The sequence below is a fragment of the Eretmochelys imbricata genome, chromosome 4, assembly GCF_965152235.1.
Source record: "Eretmochelys imbricata isolate rEreImb1 chromosome 4, rEreImb1.hap1, whole genome shotgun sequence".
NCBI lineage: Eukaryota > Metazoa > Chordata > Testudines > Cheloniidae > Eretmochelys > Eretmochelys imbricata.
In genome coordinates this window covers 30,000,601-30,025,496 of record NC_135575.1, presented here as the reverse complement: position 1 = coordinate 30,025,496, position 24,896 = coordinate 30,000,601, and the positions used below count along the sequence as shown (strand labels likewise).

At 40.9% G+C, this 24,896-nt stretch overlaps 1 protein-coding gene across 8 annotated transcripts in view; it reads right to left on the bottom strand.

The window, feature by feature from the left end:
• Positions 1 to 24,896, bottom strand: part of RAP1GDS1 (Rap1 GTPase-GDP dissociation stimulator 1) — a 159,924-nt gene that overhangs the window by 44,566 nt on the left and 90,462 nt on the right. For 6 of the 8 annotated variants that reach the window (XM_077815042.1, XM_077815043.1, XM_077815044.1 and 3 more), the window contains exons 3-4: positions 23,524 to 23,646; positions 15,405 to 15,530 (exon numbers count right to left, since the gene is read on the bottom strand). In XM_077815042.1, the coding sequence (XP_077671168.1) occupies positions 15,405 to 15,530; positions 23,524 to 23,646 (249 nt within the window). Of the gene's footprint in view, positions 1 to 15,404; positions 15,531 to 23,462; positions 23,647 to 24,896 lie in introns of those variants that run through there. The other 2 variants (XM_077815046.1, XM_077815047.1) reach the window with 2 other exon arrangements.

Below are 24,896 nucleotides of genomic sequence, written 5' to 3'. Positions count from 1 at the left end.
AATATATCTTAAATTACATACTGTTGTTTTCCTTTAAGTCTTCAGTTTTTCCTTCCTATGACCCCATTCTTCTTTCCTTATGATCTCACCTCCCACTGAAGGAACACTGAATAAAAACCTATCTATTTTTGGATATTTACCATTGCATCATGAAAAGCTTTTTAAAATGTTCAACATGAACTGCCATTGAGATACTACAGTGATGACCAAATTAGAAATCCCAATAGATTATAGGGAGCAAGAAAGAGAGAGAGACTAAATTAGATAAGATAGAATTCTTCTTACGTAAACTGTTTTTTCTTTATTGTCTCTTTCCTATCTTTTATTAGTAGGGACATATTTGCATGATCTTTCTCCTGAGGCATTCATCTGCTCCTGCTGCTTACTCCTCAGCTGAAGTTATAACCCTCTGTGACATCAAAACTGGCTGCTGTGGAGATAATTATGATGTGACATACAGAAGATTATGACTATATATGGGAAACAAACAGCAGGAGTAGAACAACTCTGAAGGAACAAAGATTCTGTTCTCATGCAAATACCTCATATTTTTTTTTAAAAAGGAAGAAAGGTTCAGAAAATGCTGTTGTTAAATGTATGGGGCAGATCCTCAGCTGCTGTAAATTGTCATAGCTTCACTGACTTTAATTGATTTATTTTAGACTCCTATGTTTCCCATGAGATTATAAGAAGATAGACGGTTGCAGTTTTTTTTTAACATTCCATTTCAAATTAAAACTCTGTAATTTTAAACCTTTGTATTCTGGGCCTCATGTATTCTGTGATTTCAATGCTACAAAATTCAACCTTGCTACAGAACTATGCAGTAGACAGAAGTTTCACTTTTTTATAAAGATGTCAAGCTTCAGAAACTAGCTGTTTTATTATTCTGAATTGATAATAATATAAAATTCCTAGTTCTAACACAGTGCTTTTCATCTGATGATCTCATAAAGCTTTACAATGCGTGCTGCAGTTCTTTCCTCTCCTTTTCTGGGGATGAGAGGTATCATCATGATTCATAGATTCATAGATTCATAGATATTAAGGTCAGAAGGGACCATTATGATCATCTAGTCTGACCTCCTGCACAATGCAGGCCACAGAATCTCACCCACCCACTCCTGCAATAAACTTCTCACCTATGTCTGAGCTATTGAAGTCCTCCAATCCTGGTTTAAAGACTTCAAGGTGCAGAGAATCCTCCAGCAAGTGACCCGTGCCCCATGCTACAGAGGAAGGCGAAAAAACCCCAGGGCCTCTTCCAATCTGCCCTGGAGGAAAATTCCTTCCCGGCTCCAAATATGGCGATCAGCTGAATCCTGAGCGTCTGGGCAAGATTCACCAGCCAGATACCCAGGAAAGAATTCTCTATAGTATCTCAGATCCCAGCCTATCCCACCCCAGATCAGGGAGGCATTTATAGCGTTTCTCACCTGTGTGTATTCTCTGATGTGCAATAGAGTCTGAGCTCTTACTGAAGCTTATGATGTTTGGGCTAGTATTTTTCTAATGACTTGAGAAATGATTTTTGGGATGGCTTTTGTCTGTATGTATTGAATTCCCTTTCTCTTTATTTGATCCCTTCAGGAATGGTGAGGATCTGATCATGGTGGTATAATTTTGTTTGATTTGCCTATCGAGTAAATCAATCAATACAGTCTTTGACACTTTTGGTTTTAAGGAAAAGCTAATGTTAATCTTGATTTGTAATGCTATTTTTTGGTATAATTCCAACATTCTTGTAATGTGTTTACTCTTAAGTTACTGATATGAGACCTCAACCTTAACTCCATCAGACAAAAACCTTAAGTTAAACTGATTTCTTAAAAAAACAACAACATATAAATATTAAACGTTTCATACATAAACAGTAAACAAGTAGCCCAAAGAGAATGCTATGCTTGTGACACACTACCTCTAATGAGTTGAAGTTATGTAGTATCAACCTTACATAGCTTTTTAATTTTAACTTTTAAGGCCAGATTCACTGGTACATATTGGCTACTTTATGCCATGGAGCAAATCAAAGCTTACGAAGTGTCCTGGTGAACTGGCTCTTAATTTGCTAGCACACAAGCATGAAACTTTTAAAAACAGCTAAGTTGGAGACACTGCAATGACAGCTGGTGGCCAGGAATTTATCCGTGGGAGCTCTTGACATTGAACCAGTCTCTCTTATACCACATTAGAACAAATAGAATTACAGCATGCAAATTAGCTGTAAAAGAAGGGTGATGGTTGGTTGAGTTTCCTCTGATGTCACAATGGCCCCAGTTATGAGTGCCCTGAGCTACTGACCCCGCCCCACCATAAGTCTACGTACTTATAACAATTGTTAATACCTTAAATTAATTGCTGTGTAACTTTTTCAAATGTATGCATGAGATTTCAAGGAGTTTTAACTATAAGGAAAGTTTGAAGAGTCTGCATTATTCTGATAGCAAAATAATTCAGGACAAAAAAGTCTGACAGAGTGCTAAATTTCTTGAAAGACCAATTTAAAATAAATTTTAACTCAGACTAAACAAATTTACTTATAAACTCTCAGCAAATTAGTTCTGTACTCAGAGTAAGGGTTGTAATTTTGGAGCTGTTACACTGTATTCCCCAGATCAATTCCCTGTTTTAAGTACAAAACACAACTCAAACTTAACTATGACCAGTGCCTCCTTAATACAGGGATCTTTTCACCCACCACTGAAGAGCAACCATCCAGGATGACACATGGCAGCTCTTAAAAAAATCTCCACACAACAATTTAAGACAGAATTTAAAGAATTTTACATTCAGTTGGAATGTTAGGGCTAATTTTTGATAGATAGAATGTATCCCCCAGTTGGAATGTGTCCAGTATATCAGGATTTCCTGTGTCCATTAATAGTCAGGACTTTGGTTTTGCATTAGAACTGACTGACAGAAACTCCAACACCTCAGGGCCCTCCACAATAGGCAAGGGCAACTGTCAAGTGCAAACCATATTTTAAAACTTGCTGATTTCAGACATGCTCCATTTCTGTCAGGGAGAAAGAAGGAAATCCTTTACTTTGATTTAAGACAGAAGAGTAAGGATTATGTGGGTTTACTATCATAGACTTTTTTCAGTATCACACTTCCATTTAGTAAAAGCTTTTTCAGATTCTACTAATAGGTCTAAATTTTGAAGATAAAGTATGAACCAGTGACGTGACTGTGTCATGAATTCCCAGAAGACTTTAATTTTCTAAGTGTATAGTTTCCTAAATTTTGTTTTGATTATGAACTAATTCTATTTAAAACATTTACAAACCTACATTAAGAAAATGTTAAGCTAAGAATTCAGAAGTCAGAAAGTAACACTTAAGTTTGTGTATGGAACCTTAATTCTGCCTTGTGGATTGCGGGGTGTGGGGGAGCGGTAGATGTGATATCTCTTGACTTTAGCAAGGCTTTTGGTACGGTCTCGCATGACCTTCTCATAAACAACTAGAAATACAACCTACATGGAGCTACTATAAGGTGGGTGCATAACTGGCTGGAAAACTGTTTCCAGAGAGTAGTTATCAGTGGTTCACAGTCAAATTGGAGGGGCTTATCAAGTGGGTTCCCACAGAGATCGGTTCTGGGTCCAGTTCTGTTCAGTATTTTCATCAATGATTTCGATAATGGCATAGAGAGTACATTTATAAATTTTATGAATGACACCAAACTGGGAGGGATTGCATGTGCTTTGGAGGATAGGATTAAAATTCAAAATGATCTGGACAAACGGGGGAAATGGTCTGAAGTAAATAGGATGAAATTCAATAAGGACAAATGCAAAGTACTCCATTTAGGAAGGAACAATCAGTTGCACACATACAAAAAGGGAAATGACTACCTAGGAAAGCGTACTGCAGAAAGGGATCTGGGAGTATAGTGTATCCCAAACTAAATGAGTCAACAGTGTAACACAATTGAAAAAAACTGAACATCATTCTCAGACGTATTAGCAAGAGTGTTGTAAGCAAGACACAAGAAGTAATTCTTCTGCTCTATCCACACTGATTAGGCCTCAACTGGAGTATTGTGTCCAGTTCTGGGCGCCACATTTTCAGGAAAGATGTGGAGAAATTGAAGAAAGTCCAGAGAGGAGCAACAAAAATGATTGAAAGTCTAGAAAACATGACCTGTGAGGGAAGATTGAAAAAATTGGGTTTGTTTAGTCTGGAAAAAGAGAAGACCGAGAGAGGACATGATAACCGCTTTCAAGTATATAAAAAGTTGTTACAAGGAGGAGGGAGAAAAATTGTTCTCCTTAACCTCTGAGGATAGGACAAGAAGCAAGGAGCGGTTTAGGTTGGACATTAGGAAAAACTTAACTGTCAGGATGGTTAAGCACTGGAATAAATTGCCTAGGGAGGTTGTGGAATCTCCATCATTGGATATTTTTAAGAGCAGGTTGGACAAACACCTGTCAGGGATGGTCCAGATAATATTAAGTCCTGCCATGAGTGCAGGGACTGGACTAGATGACCTCTCGGAGTCCTTTCCTGTCCTAGGATTCTTTTATATATACACAATATGATAGATACGGTATTTTCCCATAACTTCAGATGCGTGTATAGTATCTTGTAACATTGTAAAAATGGTCCAGTATAACTTTGGGAAATTTTGGTCCTTATCCTGGGGTGCCATTTGACCACTTTGTTCCACACTGCCTAGAGGATTGGGGTTATGGAACTGGCGTACTCGGTCGTGTAAGAATCATCCCAGTGGGGAAACCGGGGGGGAGGGAAACGGATGGACTAAAATGGTGTGAACTGGCATTTAAGGGAGGCTAAAGGTCAAGCATAACCTGGTCAAAGTTTAACACAGAACATGGGCAGTCTGGTGGATGTAGTCTAGAGGAACTGGTGGGAGGCACAGTCCAGTATTATGAGACAGCAGGACTATATAAAGGAAACTCTGTGCTCGGTCTAGGGAGATCAAGACCCAGACAAGATGCAAATAGGGTTCTCTACCAAGAGAGTGGGGGAGGCAGCCCAGGAGGACATGTGGCAAGAGAGGCCCCTCAAAGCCAGGAGGAAGCTTGGAGACAGGAAGACGAAGAAGGAACTCCAGGGAGGGGTAAAGAATGGTTTGGGGGCAGAACTGTTTGGTAAGCCCCAGAGAAAACAGTGAGGATTCAGACAAGCAGGGAAGAAAGTAGCAGAGAGTGGTCCTGGCATGTGTGAAGCAGGGAAGTCTTGGGTATAGGGCAGACTGCTCTCAAGGGTGTAAGCTCCAGGGCTTGCATCCTGGAATAGAAGGAGGGCCTGCGCTCCCCTACAGCGATCCCAAGTAGTGGTGGGTGTTTGGGAACTCTACTACAAAGGAGAAGGGACTGGTTAACCATGGGAAAGGGGCAAAGGAAGGAAGCATTCAGCCTGGGGAGAATGAATGGCAAAAGCAGTCCTGCATCAACAGGGGTGAAAGCGGTTGGCTGGGAAAGGTCAGGGATGTGTTTTTTGTTTAGGAACATTTTGGTGGCCCAAGAAGGGGAGGATGGATGGGGTTTGTTGGAGGGCCAAATATCAACTCACCAGAGCCTCAAACCACCCAATCACCAAGAGGGAGATTGCTGACATGTGAGGAGTAACGCAGTACAGAGAGAAGGGAAACTGACCTGATCTGTACCAGGTAAATGACATCTGTACAGGAAGATACCATCCTACTGCTGTTGTAAGGGACGTGACCAGGTTTCTGACTATTCAGACTGCTGTGAGTTATGCTGGGGAACTAGCCAGACATACAGCTGGCTCAGGATCAGGGGAGCTCAAAGGCCACCTTTATACAGGCACATACTCACAAGCTGTGCTTCTCACCTGTACCTGAGGATCTGGGATTTTATATGATATGACCACTGCGTATTCTGCAAATCATAATGCCCTCATTGTTAGCTTGTGCTCTCCCAATCTATTTGTGCATCCACTTATTATCTTTTGTCATATACGCAGACTGCAAGTTCTTTGAGACAGGCACTGTCTTTTCGTGTGTGTGTGTACACACAGTGCCTAACACACTAGAGTTTTGATCCCTGGCTGGAGCCTCTATGTGCTCCTGCAATAGAGACAGATAATAATAATGAGACGCATTTTCCCCTCTCAAAAGAGATATATTTTAATAAAGTCAGTAGCCATGTACTATTCTTTTGTTTTCTATTTTTTTCTAACAGCTGCAACTCAGGTACAATTCAGCTCATGCATTTCACTTAGCTGCAAACTTAGGTGGCCTGTCTGAGAGCAAACTACTCCATAGTGTGATATGTTGTGTAAAACTGGATAATTGTACACCTGTCATATAAATGACTAATGGACTCGGTCTGTCTGGTTTACACATAATACACAGAACTTTAAGATGCTGAATAACTGTATCTAAGTTTGTAGAAAAAAATATTATATTGTATTATTTGAAAAACAGTCTATGGTCATGTAATTATGCTAAATAAAATGGAAATGTACAAGGGGAAAGATTTAGGGTTGCAAGTTTAACAAGGAGACAAACCTGCCTCCTTAATGGAATGATTCAGGGAAAACTGCGAAGAGAGCTTGTATATTCTTCATCCTCCATGTTTTCCTATGGAATGGGCAATCAGGACAGTTTTATTGAAGTGCCTAATAATGCTATGTCAATGGGACCAAAACAAGACCTGAAAAGTGTTATTGCAAATGGAGGGGTGAGAGAAGTTTGTGCCTCTTTTTGTGCTACTTTAGGATTAATGAAGGCCTAATTTTTTTTCCTGTTTTTTTATTTTAACCTTTTATAAATAGCAGGAATGTCAAGTCTTGTCTCCCTTGCTTTTTCAGAGGTCTTCTTTAGAGAGTGTAGGTAGACTTTAGTCTTTAACTAAAGGGGTGAAGGTGTTAAATGTGTAACCTTCTTTTAGAGAGGCTGCAAGATCTGGTGGATAGATCACCAGGCTGGGAGTCAGGAGATTTGAATTTTATTTCCAACACTGCTACTGACTTGCTGCATGACCTTAGGCAAGTGTTTTAATCTCTCTGTGCCTTCATTTCCCTTCTCATCCTTTCTCCATAATGTCTATTTAGATTGTAAGTTCTTTGAGGCAGGAACTGTGTCTTATTACTATATGTTTGTACAGCTCCTAGCATAACAGGTCCCTCGATCTTCGTTGGTGTCTCTAGGCACTACTGTAATGCATACAATGAATATTAAGAATTTTTAAAAATAAAAAAAATTCCAACTGATTTTACAGCATGAGAGTTAACTGTTGACACACAAAAAATTGTAAAACTTTCAGAAAAAAAATCCCTTCCCATCTCACTTAATCAGATTTTATTTTCTTGGTATCAGGGTTGTCATAAATCTGAGTTTTCCAGTTATCCATATTTCCTGGAAAAACAGGATAGGAAAGACCAGTAGTTCTACAGTAAAAAGCAAGCAGAACCCAGTCCTTGCCTTAAAAAAAAAAAATCATCAGAAAACATTTTTGGGCCTTCTACATGAATTTTAAAGAAGCAAGGGGGTACAAACCTGTGGGGGATTTTTTTTGATCAGTGTTTTCCTCTTTGAAGGTCACTGTTAAGGGATACCATCACTAGCAGAAGTTTTGGCCCCACTGAAGTCAATAGGAGTTTTGCCAGTGGGGCCAGGATTTCTTTCTTAGATTCTGAAAATAATATAGAGGCCTGACTAGTAGAGTGTACACAGGACTGCAAGCTGGGAACTCCTGAATTGTACCACTAGCTCCAACACTAGCTCCTTCTGTAGCTTTGGAGAGTCACTTCATCACTCTGCCTTAGTTTTCTCAATTGTAAAATGAGGATAATATTTACCTGCCCCACAAGACTGTTCAGGGTTAATGAATTAATGATTGCTAAGTACTACTATGTAGATGCATTTTGGCATGTATAGGGCATCTCTATCTCTTGCTGATGCAACATTTCTGTTGCAGATGTATGGGAAAAATACTGTAGTTATTTCCCTTATAATCATAACAAACCTACAATCTTCTAGCATCCGGTACACGTAAGAAAAGTTAGAGCTAACAGTAACATGGTCTTGTAGAATACAAAGTGAAACTGCAAGGCAAGCTCTGCGAGCAACTCCTAAAAACTATCAGTTGTTCACAGCAAAGAGTTAAAAGCTCATTAACAGGTCTCAGTTTCATAATTTCCTTGAGAAATAGATTAGTGGGTGATATTTGTACTTTATAAGATTCAGTACAAAACTGGAAAGCAAACATTGCCACAGGATGCGCCCTGCTGACATGTAAGAGGGTGACCTTCATGAAGATGATTTGACAAGTAGCCTAAGACTGTCAACACAGGTCATGTTCTAGGATTCTGCTGGTTTTCCACATGATACTGAGAGAGGTTATGCCATTTTCCGTAGTAAATTTAATTTGTACACTGTCTCCAATATGTTATACTTCTTAAGACTCTCTCTCTCTGCTTCAGATCCTAAAATTAATTTCATCTCCTGATCTGTGGAATATTTTTCCATGTCTAATTATAGGTGTGAAGAATTTCTTATTTCCTGTCCTTTGGCTCTTTCTGGCAATGGAGCTGTGCTATATACCCAAAAGAGAGGCAGATGAACACATAGAATTTGTAGCAGAAGCAGGAGGAGCTTAACAAGAAGTGGCATAGTGATGGTGGTCACACAGGGTGTAAAAGGAAGGGAACTGTGTGCCAGAGCACATATATGAAATTCAGCCAGGAGTCTTGAATTCTATAGAGTAGGTCTAGGGCGACCAAAAGTGAAAGAATGGATGACTTGCGAAATGAGTAATGAGAACCAGTTAATTTCCCATCCAGGTCAGTAGATGAGCTACCAAACAGCTGTTAGACGACAGCCTATGTGAAATGAGTTGATGGTTTGCGGTGATTAATTAGGCAGGGGTCCATGTCCCCAAAACCACCTCTTACAGTTGATAATATTCACCCTAGCACTCCATAAAGAAGCCAAGGATTAGACGGCACAGAGAGTGAATTCCTCTCTAACCCCCAGAGATGGTCCCGGAAAAGCACTATTGAAACCTATTATGGTGTGGGAGGGTGGGGAATTTTTCATTTTCCGTATCTATCTCCTGGAGAGAGTATTTCAAGTTCCATGGCTTTCACTCTGACACCTGCTACAAGGATTACATTTCTTTTAATTTAAGTTTTAAAAGCTAGAAGCTGAGCAAGTATTTCTGACTTTATATAATTTATCAGTACAGCTGGATGTTTCAGACACATTTAAAAATGAAAGCTAAAAGCTTGAGCGAGGAAGACTCAAGACTCCTGGTATGAGTCATGCTAAAGAAAGACGCCTGGCATGAGTTTTGCAGCTCTCTCTATTTCACATAAGCCAGTGCTCTAATTTTTATTTTTCAAATAGGGCTGTCAAACAATTAAAAAAAAATTGCAATTAATCGTGAGATTAAAAAAAACAGTTGCGATTAATCGCAGTTTTAATTGTACCGTTGAACAATAATAGAATACCAATTTAAATTATAAATATTTTTGTAAGTTTTTCTACATTTTCAAATATATTGATTTCAATTACAACAGAACACAAAAAGTGTACATTGCTCACTTTATATTATTATTTTAATTATAAATTTGACTAAAAAAGAAAATAAATAGTATTTTTCAACTCACCTCATACAAGTACTGTGGTGCAATCCCTTTATCGTGAAAATGCAACTTACAAATGTACAATTTTTTTTACATAACTGCACTCAAAAATAAAAATATAAAATGTTAGTGCCTACAAGTCCACTCAGTCCTACTTCTTGTTCAGCCAATCGCTAAGACGAACAAGGTTGTTTACATTTGCAGGAGATAATGCTGCCCGCTTCTTATTTACAATGTCACCTGAAAGTGAGAACAGGTGTTCGCTTGGCACTGCTATAGCTGGCGTTGCAAGGTATTTACCTGCCGGATATGCTAGACATTCATATGCCCCTTCATGCTTCAACTTGTAGGCTCTAAAGTAATTATAGCAACCATGAGAATAGTCTGATCCTTTTACAGGCACTTCACCAAGTTGCCTATGCACCCTGCTCTTTCTCCCTCCAGTTTCCAACCTGCCTTTGCTGAGGTTAGAGACAACCCGACAACTGTGGAAGCCAACTTGGTTCATTAGTGCATTTTTTAACACTGTTAATTGATTTTACTTTTCCCCACCTTCTTATCCCAACCCGTCTAGTCTCCATGGATCAGGAGGAAGGAGAGACACTCAAGAACTGAGTGAATTATCCTTCTGAAGGCTAGCTTCAGAGAGACAACGTAAGCCTAACCAAAGGTTGGTGTGAATTCATCTAACATATTGATTCTCATTTCATAACACTGGAGATACTGACACACTGTATCTGCTAACCTGTAGGAGGTTATTCAGAGAAGATAATATAGCCTACTGAATGTTCTACCTTTTCCAAGACCCCGCTTTAAGGAGGGTCCGGAGACAGTTGTGTCAAGGTTTTGGTTGTGTGATCACTGAGAATGGGGAAGGGGATAAAGAAGGCCCAGAGCTGAAGTACAGACACAGGGGCTTCCCATGGATATCCCTGTGCCTCAGTATCTGCTGGATTCTAGAGCAGAACCATAGCCCATGCCATAGTGATGCCAGCTGTCCCTCCTCCGCTCCGGCACACGTACATACTCTTGTGAGGAGATCATTAGTTTTCCTTCATTTCCCACCCACAGACCCCCAATCCCTGCCGGTATTCCCTGAATGTGGTGCTAGATATTACTGTGGTATCTCCAGGTGAATTCTTGCTTGCACAAGGTCATACAAGTCGTCTATGGCAAAGCAAAGTGCAGAACCCAGATTTTCTAGCTTCAAGTTCCCCGTACAACCATTAGAACATACTTGTTCAGGAGTATGTATACATCTTAATGGATCATTGCCATGGGGAATGTTGATGAGTAACTCTTGCGTTTCTGCAAACCTTCATCTAGTGAAGCAAAACCAATAGTGAAATGATCTAACAGAAACACACCAGTGACTCCACATTTCTTGTTTGCTGCCTGTCTGCCTTTTGTCAGGCAACCTATGATGCCTGGAATTTTATACGTATGATAGGTTTCAGAGTAGCAGCCGTGTTAGTCTGTATTCGCAAAAAGAAAAGGAGTACTTGTGGCACCTTAGAGACTAACCAATTTATTTGAGCATAAGCTTTCGTGAGCTACAGCTCACTTCATCGGATGCAAGTGAGCTGTACCTCATGAAAGCTTATGCTCAAATAAATTGGTTAGTCCCTATACATATGATAATTTATCTATTTTTGACTTTGAAAGCTACTGAAAGAAACTGAAGAAAGTGTGCAGTAGCACAATATGTAACTTAATACCATTGATTGCTAGAGTTAATGGTGGAAGATCACTTTTAGGTTCTAGTCTATTCTTAGACAGCTCTCTGCACTGGCCAGGGAAATCATCTTTGCTCCTTTCTAGCATAAGCTATATTTAACATGGTGTTCCTGGGCAGTGCAGACAGGGTCTACATGTTACATTCAAATCCAGGAGGGCAGCAGAAAAGAGTCTAGGACTTGCTGTGTAGAGAAAGCACTGTGAAGACAGAATTGGCAGGAAGATAGGTTTGGTGGTTTGAATTGACTAGGTGTAGAAATGTAGGGAGGTTAATTATAAGCTAAAAATAATTACAGGTTAGAAGCATTAAATAACTGGATGAGGGTATGGGTATTTAGTGTTAGTAATATAGATCAGACAAAATGGTAGGTCTGAGTGAGAATATCATTTGGGCTAATTGGCTAGAGGTAGGTAGGTAGAGGTGTGTGTGAGAGAGAGACACACCACTCATCTCCCCATTTTCTCTCTTTAGATTGTTAGCTTTTTGGGGCAGGGACCTGCCTTATAACGGTCTATACCTGTGAAGCACTAGTACATTTATAAGCATTATAGAAATAAACAATAATGCAATTGTTTTTAAACTGCAGGACAGCACTGAATGGTTTACACACAGTGTACAGGAAACTTTAATTCCTCAAAAGCTCTCTGAAAACAAATAACCCTTTCTTTGATCAAAACTTTTGGCAGTCTCAGTTGTTCTTTCATCTCTGCATGTGAGAGGGAGACTGGAACTATATATATATATATCTCATCAGAACTAACAAAGCTTCCTTCCACTCGACTTTGTAGTTATCCCTGCTTGCTGCCTTGATGTTAGGAGAATTACATAAAGCAGATCTCCTCAAAGCCAATAACAAGTACTTAAAAGGGACACTGTCAAGGCTGCTTGCTCCAAAATTTGACCTACTTTCCCTCCTTCTCTGTATTTGTAAAATGCATTTAATTCTCCCTCTGTGTTTTTTCTCAAACAAATGTTTCAATGTTCTTTTAAAGACTCAGCACTGACAAGCAACCCCATAGGAACAGTATGTGCCTATCTGAGGGAGAGGAAGGAATATCAGAAAGGAAACAAGGTTCAGTTTCAGGCTTTCAATAAAGAGGCCAGATTGCCCCCCCACAAGATCCATTTTCAGAAGTTACTCCTCCATCCCATCAGGCACAGCTCTCACTCTTTGGTTTTGGAGAAGCACTAAACCTCTTCATCTACCAAGAACAAATGGTACATTAATTTTTCCGCAGCACCTCTCCATAGATTGTCCAACCAGGAGTTCTGTGCAGATGGCTCTGCCTTCATGTAGATCCCCTGGGAACTGCACATTCTGGGGCGCAGTTCCCCTCTTCTTTCTACTGGAGGGGTAGGGGGGAAACGGAACCCTTCCTATGCCAATGGAAAGATGTGGGGAACTCTTCTCCTCAGGGCCCCTTTCTCTGGGCTTTTCCCACAGGAGTGAGCAACAAAGTTTTATTTTTTAAATGATGAAAATCCCTTGACAATTTCCTTCTAGAGCACCACGATTGCTTCCCCTCTAAAACACAGGGAGCCTGATTCACTTTGTGCCATGCAAGAAAACCTCTAAGCATAAATTGCAAACTCACCAGGGTGCACAGGGTTCATTGGTTTCAATCTAGAATAGATATATGTGGGAATATATATAGATATCAGTAGGAAGGGGCTTGATTTTGTATAACGGGCCTGTACAGTCCTCATTTGGGATGACTTGCAGATCTTACTCATAGCTTCACTCCTCATGAGTGATGAGGGAACCCTGTAATCACAGTTTCTGGAGTTCACTTGCCATTACATGGAATTAGCTAGGAAAGTCACCAAAATTCAATCTGAAGATTAATACATGTAATACTCCTTTAGATTATTAAGTAGAATTAAAGAGGTGCTACAACTTTCTAATACTGATTACTTTTACCAAACGGGTAACAGCTATCTTTGTTTCAAATATAAGGAAAAAGAACCACTTTGTCTGTGCATGATACACTTACAAATATTTGACTGCATATTCTGTCTTCGTTACACCTTAGAACTCACTGTGAGAGAAAATAGTTTCCCAATATGAACAATTATGACCATAAGGGAAAATATTTGTATCAAATATTTATTGTGATGAACACAATGTATTTGTCCTTAACTTAATATCCTACTGGTATATGTAAACACAGAGCCCGTAAAGGCTATGATAACACATATAAAATAAGTTGTGGCAGGATGGATGTGATAAATAAGCCCTGTAGTAGTCTAGTCTAATTTAATCAAAGATACTAATCTTGATTTACATGACATTTTATTACACATTATTCATTGCTCTTCCCTGAGTACACAGGCAAGACTGTTACTATCTATGGGAAAACAGCTACACTTGGTATACAGAACACATCACTGCCTACTGTAGATTTTACCAGTGCCAATTTTGCTCAACAAAAGAGCAACACAAAACTGTTAATAAAGACTCTCTATATTGAACAAATGCTGCAGACAATGCAAAATGTAGGGGCAGTTATACAGTACTTTACAGCATGGAACCATTTTGGTGTCCTAATTATTTTTCAAGCAGTAATGTACGGGAAACAAAGGTGACATGAATAGTCTCACAGAGTCTATTCATATGAAATAAATCATCCATGGAGTGAGCTTTCTGATCACATTTGACCCTGAAATGCAATTTGACAAATAAGTAACATAATAGAAAGCTCAACAGTTTCTTGCTGAAGTTTCCACTGGGAAGCAGCTGTTCAGTTGATCAGTCAGCCTATAGAAAAGCCTAAACAAGGGAATGAAATGTTATCATCCTCAAGCAGCAGATGTCTGTAAATGCAACTGCCAGATTGGCAAATCTGATTAATTTCATGGAGTTCACATATAAAGCAATGTACAGCAACATAAAATGTAAAATTCCAAACTAGCGTGAGAAACAAATGTAATGAAGAAACTACTAATACAATCGAACTGAACAGACATTAGTCAGAATACCAGACAGTTTAGTGAAGGTGACATAAACCACAATTCCTACATTCCTGATACAAGTAATAAGGTACAGTAACTCAAGCTAGTAAAATGCTTTCACGTTTTCATTTCACTTGCCATCTGCAGACATTCATAGCCTTCTAGTTATTCTGTATGAATAATTTCTATAATATAAACACATTCCCAAGGACTCTGCTTCTTCACTATACTCTTCATGCAAGTTTAAGTAGCTTATTCTCTCTTGAGATATACTCATAGGATCTACAAACACTAGCAGGAGTCACTGCACTTATCAATAGGGAGCCCAGGCCCCTAGCTGTATCTAATCTCATGGGAAAAAATGTTGTTAAACTAGTAGAATTACATTTTCCATAATGATCAAAATATTTAGATTGAAGAAAGATGGGACTACATTTTCAAAACATTGCACCTGATTCGGTTGTGCAAATCCTCTCACTATGTACATAATTTGCAACTGAACTCACAATTACATTTCAGCCCAATAACATTTGGGCATGCAAAACCTATTGTGCCCACAAAAAAATGAAAAAGATACGTGCATGGTCCTGGTACCATGGCCATCCATTTAAGAATACAACAGCATTTGCAACATAGTTAGGGCATACCTTTCATCCACATATGTAGTCTCCTCTTTAACTCATATCTTTTGTTGTTTGAGGCTTGGAGAGAAGTACATGTTCCCTTCCTACTCCTCCAATGTGGTCCAAAGGTGAGCACAATTTAAAATAATTCTAGTTTTGTGGCTATTTAAGTCTCAAATTGCATGCTTAGTATATGCTCTTAGAAAATCTTACCCATTATGTTAAAGAGAAAAAACCTCTTTTAGTCTCATGTCCAGAAATATTATGATATTGAAATGGTATTTTTTTTTAACCAGTCTGTCACACAAACAGAGTACAGTTGTCACACCTATGATACATTTCAACTGTCCCATAAAATCAGACTAATCGGTGCAATGAACATAAAGCGGGGGAGGGGGGTGAGGAAAAATGACTCCCAGTTTATAACTGTATGACACAGTAAAAAACAAAACAAAAAACCCCCCAAACCACCATCAACAACAAAAAATGTTACATTTCCACACTTACGGCTATCATAGCATATATTGCCCAGGGCACGTCCTGTCTGAAGCAACACTTCCTGGTCTTTGCAGTTTAAGAGCTGCACCAGTGGAGGGATCAACCCAGCATCCACACATGAGTTCCGCATAAATTCTGCAAACAACAGAGAGATATTTAATTAAAGTCGAGTTATATTGGTTTGATCTTTTCTAGTTAACACAAAAATTCATCTTTGGCAAAAGGTTTTCCTTTCCAGATTCCCATCTTACGCAGGCATTGTAGCTGCCTCACTCTATGAAAATAAATGTATGTCTGGCAAAACAATCTAGTTATCAAAAAAGATTCCAGACAAGATGGTCAAATTCAGAATTCTGGCTACGCTTTTTCCATTGCTCATTGATTCATCAGAAATCAGGAGTGTTTTAATTGACTTTCATGGAAACTAATTTAACATCCTCCAAATAATCACTGAGCATGTTTTGAGAGTAATAAATACAAGGAGAAAAGAACAGACTATCGGCAACATTTGTTCTCCACATTTGCAAATTAAACAAAATGTTAACTCCTCTATTAAGCAGATTTAAGACTGCAGCATTCCTCCTCCAAAATGAACAGCCTTATCTGTTTTACTAGATTATCTAAATTAAATATAAGCAGAAATGGAAGCTAAATTTCCAATTACCTGAAAAACAGTTGCTACAAAGGATAAACGCAGGGAACTAACACTGAGTAGCAAGCTGGGTACTGGATATCTCTACAGTAGGGGGGGAATTAGAGAAGTTTAAGAGGCCAAAGTAACTTTTCACAGTCCATACGGCCCCACAATGGGGGGAAAACCAGATGATCCAACCAGTGGCAGATTCTCTTACCCCTATACTCCTTCTCCTGCCATGTACCCAGCTCACAGGGGGCCAGGCTATAATCTTACTTACAACAGTGTCAATCAGGAGTAATTCCACTGGAGCCAACGGAATTACACTGATGTCTGTGAGGTAAGAACTGGTCCTAGGAGTTGGGTTGCACAGGATGCACACCCCATTTGCAGGGCTCCTGCAAATTCAGTCCCTTTCCTTGTACATAAGAACTACAATGGTTCTGCTTCCAGGCAGAATTCCCTGGCTAGCCTGGGGTCCGGATTTACCTATAAACAACTGAGAAATGTAGGCACCAGCTATCCATGTTTACTAATCTTGCAATATCTTTTTTTCCTATGAAAATGACATTAGTGCAGATTTAACCTGTCCGTATGTCCTTACAGACTTTGACTGTCATGTGTCGATAAACAGATGAAAACAGACTTGTATAGGTCAGGTGGAAGACCAATGGCCAGCACAAAAAAACCCTAAAACATAATCTGGCAAAGCTGTAAATAAATGCTATGCTAAGGAGTCTAATGTCAGCACAGTGCACTGTCATGTACAAGATCCGAGATCACATCCGTCAGTCCCTGACATTTATCTATCTTTTCTTGCTTTTGCTATTTCTCATGCCATTTTAATTCACTTCTCTCTTTTCCTCCTTCAGTCTCCCATGTTCGTTTTCATCCCAGTTTTTCTTTATTGGATCTATTGTTTTCTTTCCCCTTCCTCTGCTTCGCCCTTTGGTAGATCCTCCCTCTCTCTTCTTCTCCCTTCCATTGCATACCCCATCCTCTCTCCTCCTCAACTTCTCCCTCCCCATCTGTTTTACCTCCACAAAACCAATTGCTGTCTCCTCTCCACTGAAGGGAAGGTTTTCTCTCTTAGCTTCACACATTGTGTTTGGGGGTGGGAGGAATAGTATTTCATTCTTCACCCCTTCCTACGGAAGAGGAGTAGATTTCACTGTCACTCCCCACTCATGTGAGAAGGGAAGACAAACAGAATTCATGGCCCCCCAGTTGTAGTGAGGAATAGACTTCACTTCAACTGAACAAATGTAGTGAGGCGTGGGGTGGAAGGAGCTGCTGGCAGCAGTACTACTGGTGTGCAACCCCACTAGAAGATGAAGCAGGTCCCCTGGAGGCCTTGAATCACATTAAAATACCTAACAGAACATAGCTGCCATGTTACATAGTTGACCAGAGACTGAGGCCTCTTTCATTGACCTAATTATGTCGGCATACACGTTCCAGTCTTGTCCCCCTGAAATTGGCTGTCTTGTCTATTTCAGGGCTCCATGTGAGCTGCCCCAGCTTCTAGCCAGGCTGCTGCCCAGAGGCTCCCTACGCAAGGAAGCGAGAAGCCCCAGGTGGCGAGAAGCCCCAGGAGCCAGCCACCCCTTCCTGCCAGGGAACTGCGAGCCCCCACCCTGCCCCTCTTCAGGTGGTGGAAGTGCTCCTGGTGAGGACACACATCGCTGACAGAAGGAGGATAGTGTGGACATCAACAGTGGTTAACATAGGTCAACTTACGTTTGTAATGTAGACGTGCCCTGACTATGAAGATCCCAGCAGTTGAAGCCAAACAGGTTGGCTTTATAGTTTGTTTCTTTTAGGGAGGTAACGGAGTAAGCTTATTGTGCAATCCCCAATTCTACAAACCTTTCTGAAAAAATATTTTCAGTAAATTCCATCTTGAGGTAAAGCACAGCCGTTGTGAAATCCATGAAGAGCGCACACATGCGCCCCTTTGAAACACTGATTTTACGATTGCAGAGGAGGAGACCAAAAGCTCATTCTGGAGCTTTCATACCACAGTTGACAATGTGACTTGACTGTTGAAGAGGAAGAAAGTGCTAGTGGTTATTTATTATTTGTATTACCACAGCCTCTAGGAGCGCTAGTCATTGACCAGGACTCCACTGTGCTAGGCGCTGCACAAACACAAGACAAAAAGATGGTCCCTACCCCACAGAACTTAGAATCTAATATAAGACAAGAGACCATAGATGGATACAGACAGGTAGATGGAGAAGTACAAGGAAACAATGAGATAATATTGGTCAGCATGATATGCAGTGGTATCAGCACACCAGCATCTGAACTGCTGTCAAGTTTTTTCTAGGTAACAAAGCAAAGGAGAGTTTTAAGGAGGGATTTGAAGGAGGATAACTAGGTAGCTTTGTGGATGTTTACAGGGACTTCTCCCCAATGCGTGGGGTAACGTAAGAGGGGTATGAAAGTTCTTGATTGAAAATATAACAAATGGCTGGCAACATAGGTTGATCAAAGGTGAGCTTTGACTATTCAATAGCAAATGAGAGACGATACGTAGGATGGAGGTGGAGTCTGAAGGTCCTTAAAAGTGAAGACAAGCAGCTTATGTTTGATAGGAGAGGGGTGATGTGGTCAAAGTGATGGTCTAAGAGAACAGTTTCTGAAGCAGCATTCTGACTGGATATGAGTGAGGAAAGACTGTGAGATGATGACAGCCTGGATAAGAGTTTTAGCTGCGTGGAAGAACAGGAGAGGCGATATTTTCAAGATATTATGCAGAAAGAAATGGCAAGGACTTAGACGCAGCCTGGATGCGAGGATCTAAAGAGAGGTACAAGTCAGAGATGACACCTGGGTTATGAGCCTGCATCTCAGGCAGGATGGCAGTGTTGTCCATAGTGATAGAGAAAGCAGGTGGTAGGCGGGGCTTGGTGGGAAAGATTAAGAGCTCTATTTTATCCAAGCTGAGCTTGAGCTCATGGCAAGACATCCACAACAAGATGTCAGACAGACAGGCTGAGATTTTAGCTTGGGCAGAAAACAGGTCTGGCAGAGAGAGGCAGATCTGAGAGACGTCAGCATAGAGTTGGAGGCTGAATTTGTGTTCGCAGATGAGACTACCCAGGGATAAGGTGCAGAGGGAGAAGAGTAGGGGGCTGTAGCAAGACAAGGACTCACTGGTGCGGCGCCTCCTGCTGGTCGTCCAGGGAATTAGCTCTCCAGCATATGGAGCACACTCTGCAGGCTGGTGTCTCACCTGCCGCTGGTCCCGTGTCCCTCCTGGACCCTGGTGTCCTTTACCTCGGGGTTCTGCCCCAGCAGTACCCCCTCACTCTGGGTCTCTCCTCCTGGGGAACCCCCAACCCACTAAACCCACCTTGCCTCAGTGGCTACTGTCAGTCATCAGCTCACCCCCACTCACTGGGGCAGACTGCAGTGTAATGGCCACTCATCGTTGGCAAGGGGTTAGCACCAGCTGCCTCTGCCTATTCCCAGGCTGCCCCTCTGCAGCCCCAGTACCTTTCTGCGCCTTTAACAAGGCCTGCAGTCTAGGAGTTTACCAGGCTGGAGCTTCCAGCTCCCTTTGCCCTTCCCCAGCACTGCTCCACTTAAGGTACATCGCTCTCAGGCAGCCAGCCTTCTCCCCCGAGGGCAGGAGTGAGACTCCTCCAGCTTCTGGCCCACAGCCCTCTTATCAGGGCCTGCCAGGCCTGATTAAGAAAGCCACTCCTGTGGTCAGCTATATAGTCAGCTTCCCCCAGAGGTTCTTAATCCCTTTTCCCACCTTTTCCCAGCTGCAGCTCTCTCCAGGGCTGCTTTTACTATTGGCTCTCCCAGGGCTGTTTTAACCCATTCAGGGCCAGAGCTGGATGACCACCCTGCTACAGGGGTCCTGGGTAGAGTCTTGTGGAACCTTCACAGAAAGCTGGAGGGGGCGTTGAGGAGGATCCTCCAAAGGACACACTGAAGGAGCAATTAGAGAGATAACATAACAGAGTCCTGGAAGCTAAGCGGGGACAAGATCTCAAGAAGAGCATGGCTGATGGCATCAAAGGCAGCTGACAGGTCAAGGAGGGTGAAGACTGAGTTCTGGGTGTTGGCTAGATAGAGGTCATTGGAGACTTTGGCGAGAGCGGTTTCAGTTGAGTGCATGGGATGCAAGCAAACTGGAGAGGGTCTAGGACTGGAGGAGAGGACTCCAGACAGTGAATGTAAACAGTGCATTCAATGAGCTTAGAGAAGAAAGGGAGAAAGGAGATGGAATTGTAATTGTAGAGGCAAGTGAGGTCAAGGGTAGAGTTTTTTTTTAAGATGGGAGAACTAAACCATGCTCGCATTTTGAGGAAAAAGAGCCAGAGGAGAATAAGAAGGTAAGGAGAACAGTAAGGAATTGGATGTGAGTGGCATGGGCTCAGTGGAGTGTTTGGAGGAGAAAAGCAGATAAGAAACTTGGGTGTCTGTGACAGAGAAGAAAGAGGAGAGAGTTGTAGGATGGGAAGGGGGAAAGGAAGGCAAATTGAGGGAGGGGGGAGTTCATACGGTATTTTGTCAATTATTTCACTGACTATAAATTTTTCAGTTAACATATTAAAGGCAGAAAAGGTATGCAATAGGGTTTGGTGGATTTATCTATATGGTTTGGAACATTTTTATTTTGGGAAATAATTTTGCAATATAGTTAGATTGCTATATGCAGATTTTTGGAGGCTTAAACTATTTACAGATTAGGTAATATATAAATAATTTTTCAATCTCTCAAGGTACAAAATACTTTACCTGTTTGCCTTTTTTTAAATGCTGTCTCTGAACCTTCAGATGTCATATTAATTCAAAGCAGCAGAAATAACAGGAATTACTGTTGTGGAGTTTAAAAGGATGGTGTATACAGATTGTGACAAACTGGGGAAATGTTTGTATTATTTTTATGAGTATTATGTATGACTCAATTTCCTTGTTCAATTTCGTATTGCTGCCTACCTGAATGCATAGCATTAACTCAAAGGAGGCTGTAAAGGGATTGTTTGAGAACCCAGAAAAGGTAAAACGGTGACAGATAAAAGAGCTTCTCAGGTACCCAGCTTCAAAGGAGTTAAGATAACAATGACTGGGCCATCAGTTGGGGAAAGAAGTTACTTACCTGGCTCCAGCCAAGCTAGAATATTCCACTACTCCCAAGGCTAAGCCTAGGATCACAGGGTACCACACAGCTCAAATACCCTAGAAAAGGGGAGAGGTTTTTTTGTGTGAGCTGAGATATACTGACCAGGATGCATCAGTGAAAAGGCTGACAATGCTTCAGTACAGGTTGTTTCTGCATGCCAGAGAGGTAAGTTCGCCAAGATGATGAGAAACTTATCAAGATGTAAGTAGTACGCATGTGAGTAGGCCTTTCATTGTGTTTGGGGGGGTTTGTTTGTTTTGCTCTACCTGCTTGGCAGGTTTGGGTGATGAATAAATCATGCTTTGTTTTGAAGAAGCTGTATCACTGCAAACACAAGCTGTCACAGACTCTAAGAGAAAAAGGGCTTGCAGGTTCTAAATGCAAACAGTCATGGTTTCCCGGTCTAAGAGTGGGTGAATTGCAGAATTCAACCCCAGGAGAGATAAAGGCCCAAGGCCTGATACCTGTCGAAGTGCATTCAGTGAGACCCTGAGAAGGGGCAGCAGTAACTGTGACACAGATTATTTCTGGTATATATCCAGATAACAACAGCATGCTTAGAATATTAGATCTAATTGACAGCTTTAATAAAATAAATTGGCACAACTTGATTGTATAGAGCACATTTTTTCTAAATGGAATTTTAACTGAGCGGAAAAGAAGTTAAATGTTTGGGATTACCACAGAAAATACAACAATTTGGTCAAACTTGCTATGGATCCTGACGTTAAACAAATACAGTAAAGAGTGACTTGGAGACAGCCAGATTTATTTCTCTTCCAAAGTATGAACATTAACAGAATGCGAACCGTTACAATTCAAATTGGGCAAAACGAGCAAATCAACAACCTGTCTCCACACAAGAAACCAGTTCATCAAATTGTTAATTCCCCACCTGAGCTCCAGAAAAAGCTGGATCTGAAAGAGCCTATTATCTACTAGAAGTCCTCTTCTAGCCTCACACATCAGATTCGGTCACGGGGGAGCTATGCAGGAACTGGGACTGCTGACTCCTTCAGTACCTGGATTAAATGTATCCAGACAGGGCCACTGTCAATCTTTACCTATTCCCCTGGTCCCACTGCCATCCAGGATCCACCTAAGAGGGCAGAGGATGGACTATGTTGAGTCAGCTCCCTTCAGCAACTTCCCTTCCAAAGGAAAAATAGAAGAGGGAGATAGACTCACAATCCAGTGTCTTCCGAAAGAGGAATCTGCGTGAGAGATCTGCAGAAAGGATGGGATGATTTGCAGTCGATAGCGTCTCACCAGTGAACCTCCTTGGATGGGAGTGGAGCAATTTTCAGGGGTTGAGGGCGGTCAATTGCGTCTCCTTTACTATTCCTTCTAGAGAGTCTTGGCAGTGGCTGCTGCCTGCAGACCTCCAGCACTCATTCCACTTCCTCCCCAGCTGAGGGAGTCCACAGGGTTACACAGAGCAAGGTGCCTTGTCCATCCAGATGCATATATTTGTATATATTTATATATTTAAATAAATAACAATACAAAATTCTATAATGACCTGGCTAAATAATGTGCTTGTTTGTAGATCTGTCACTTCTTGCATCACCTTGGATCCAAAAAATCATTATAAAAAGTTTCCCATCCCTACAGTACAAATCGAACAGCACTGAGTTGAAGTGGAGCTGAAAGAATGTGGAGGGGCTTACAGGGGCCCTCTGCTCCGGATCAATTTCACCCATGTTGGAATGGTTAGAGAACTATTCTTTATAAAGAAAATATAATTTTAGAAGAATTTCTAGATTATTTTTCAAATATATGTATGTTGTATGGCACCTACCACAAAGATCCCTGATCCTGAGTGAGGGCCTTTGGCTGCTACTGTAACAGAAATAATTATCTCTATTTTCAGAGTGACTGATCCTACTATTTTGTCACAGGACTTGAAAGGGGTAATAATGTTGTCACTGGTCCCAGTCCTAAGAGGTCATTCGTATGTTCATTTACCACACTTGTACAATCTATTGCGGTAATTGTGTACACAAACATTTCTGTACATGCATTTCTGAAAATCTTAAAGCCTTAATATTTTTTTGCCTATTAAAAATACACAATAGATTTTTAAAAATTACATATAACACAAAAGTAAAGACTGAAAACTCCTGAAAACAAATGCTGTTCTGATGGATTAGAAAGGGGATAAATGCACTCTAAACAAATCTAGTGGCAACAAAATATTGACAAGACAAAAACAGAAAGGGTGAAAGAGAGACAGATGAAAAATCTCTAATCTACAAAATGAAAACATAAATGAAATAAAACATACTGACAAGTGAGGTGCAAAACTGAAGATGTTCCAGCAGAAAAGTTCTTGTGGAAAACCTCACCATTTTTGGCTACTTCTGCTATGATGTTAGCTACTTTTGCCGTGCAGGAAGACTGTGGAGTCAACAGACTTGCAAACACCTGAAGAATCCCACTTTTTTGGATTTTTTCACTTGTCTCGGTATCTGAAAAACACATCAAAACAAAAAAATCACTTGCATAATAAATTACAGCCTCTTTTTTAAAAAAGAGGGGAGAGTAAATTTTGAAAATGTGCACACATAAAAATTTAACTTAAATCTAGACCTTGCTTAAAGGTAAGTCTCATGGCAACTACCGTGCTATATACAAGGCAGAGCTTGATGTTTTAGTGTTCATCTAACAGTGTTTATCTAACAAAATGTTTCAAATCACTTAATATCAGTTAATCCTTACAAAGCAACTATGTGGTAACTAAAAATGTAGGATTATCCTCATTTTACAAACAGATAGGGAAACTAACGCAGAGAGCGATAAGAAAATCCTGATGAAAGTTTAGGGGACAAAAAGGTCTGTGGAAGTCCAATATCAACAGGCAAGTCTAGACTACTGGTTAAGTCGATCTAGTTTACATCGCTATAGAGTGTGAAAAAGACACTCCCTGGAGCAACACAAGTTACAGCGACCCAAGCACTGTCCACACCAGCACTATGTTGACAGCAGATGCTCTCCCGCTGACATAGCTTCTGCCTCCCGCAGAGGTGGAGTAATTATGCTGACGGGAGAGCTCTCTCTCATTTTCACACTGATGTAGCACTTCTAGTGTAGACTGCTCTATGTAACAACAAACAGGTGGTACACTGAGCTGACCAATCATGGGGCAGGTCCACTTAGTACAGAAATACAGGTGGAGGAGATACATTCCTCTTGGGGCAGCAGAAAGCTATGTAGTCAGTGCACACATCTGAAAGTGTGGGGTAAGGAGAGAGAGAATTATGCAGACGTTGGTCTTCTCTCCCACTCTCCATACACATTGGTGTGCTGAGAATTACTGTGCTAAGGCAGCAGTAACTCCTCTTCAGCCCCAGTGGCAGGGACAGAAGAAATGAAATTGGGTTCTCTGTGCTGAGTTGGGGATAGGGTGACCAGATGTTCCCATTTCATAGGGACAGTCCTGATATTTGGGGCTTTTTCTTATATAGGCTCATATTACCCCCTACCCTCATCCCAATTTTTCACACTTGCTGTCTGGTCAGCCTAGTTGGGGATCAAGTGTTTCAAGGAGGACTCTCTTCCCCTTCCTTCCAGTTGTCGAGGGACATCTGTATACTGACAAGGACCACCTTCCATCCTTGGATAATAACCTATTGAAAAACAGTGGTAATTCTCACAGGGATTAAAGCAAGAGGTACTACATACTAAGTATGTGAGTTTATTTCCTACTGTCAAATGTTTT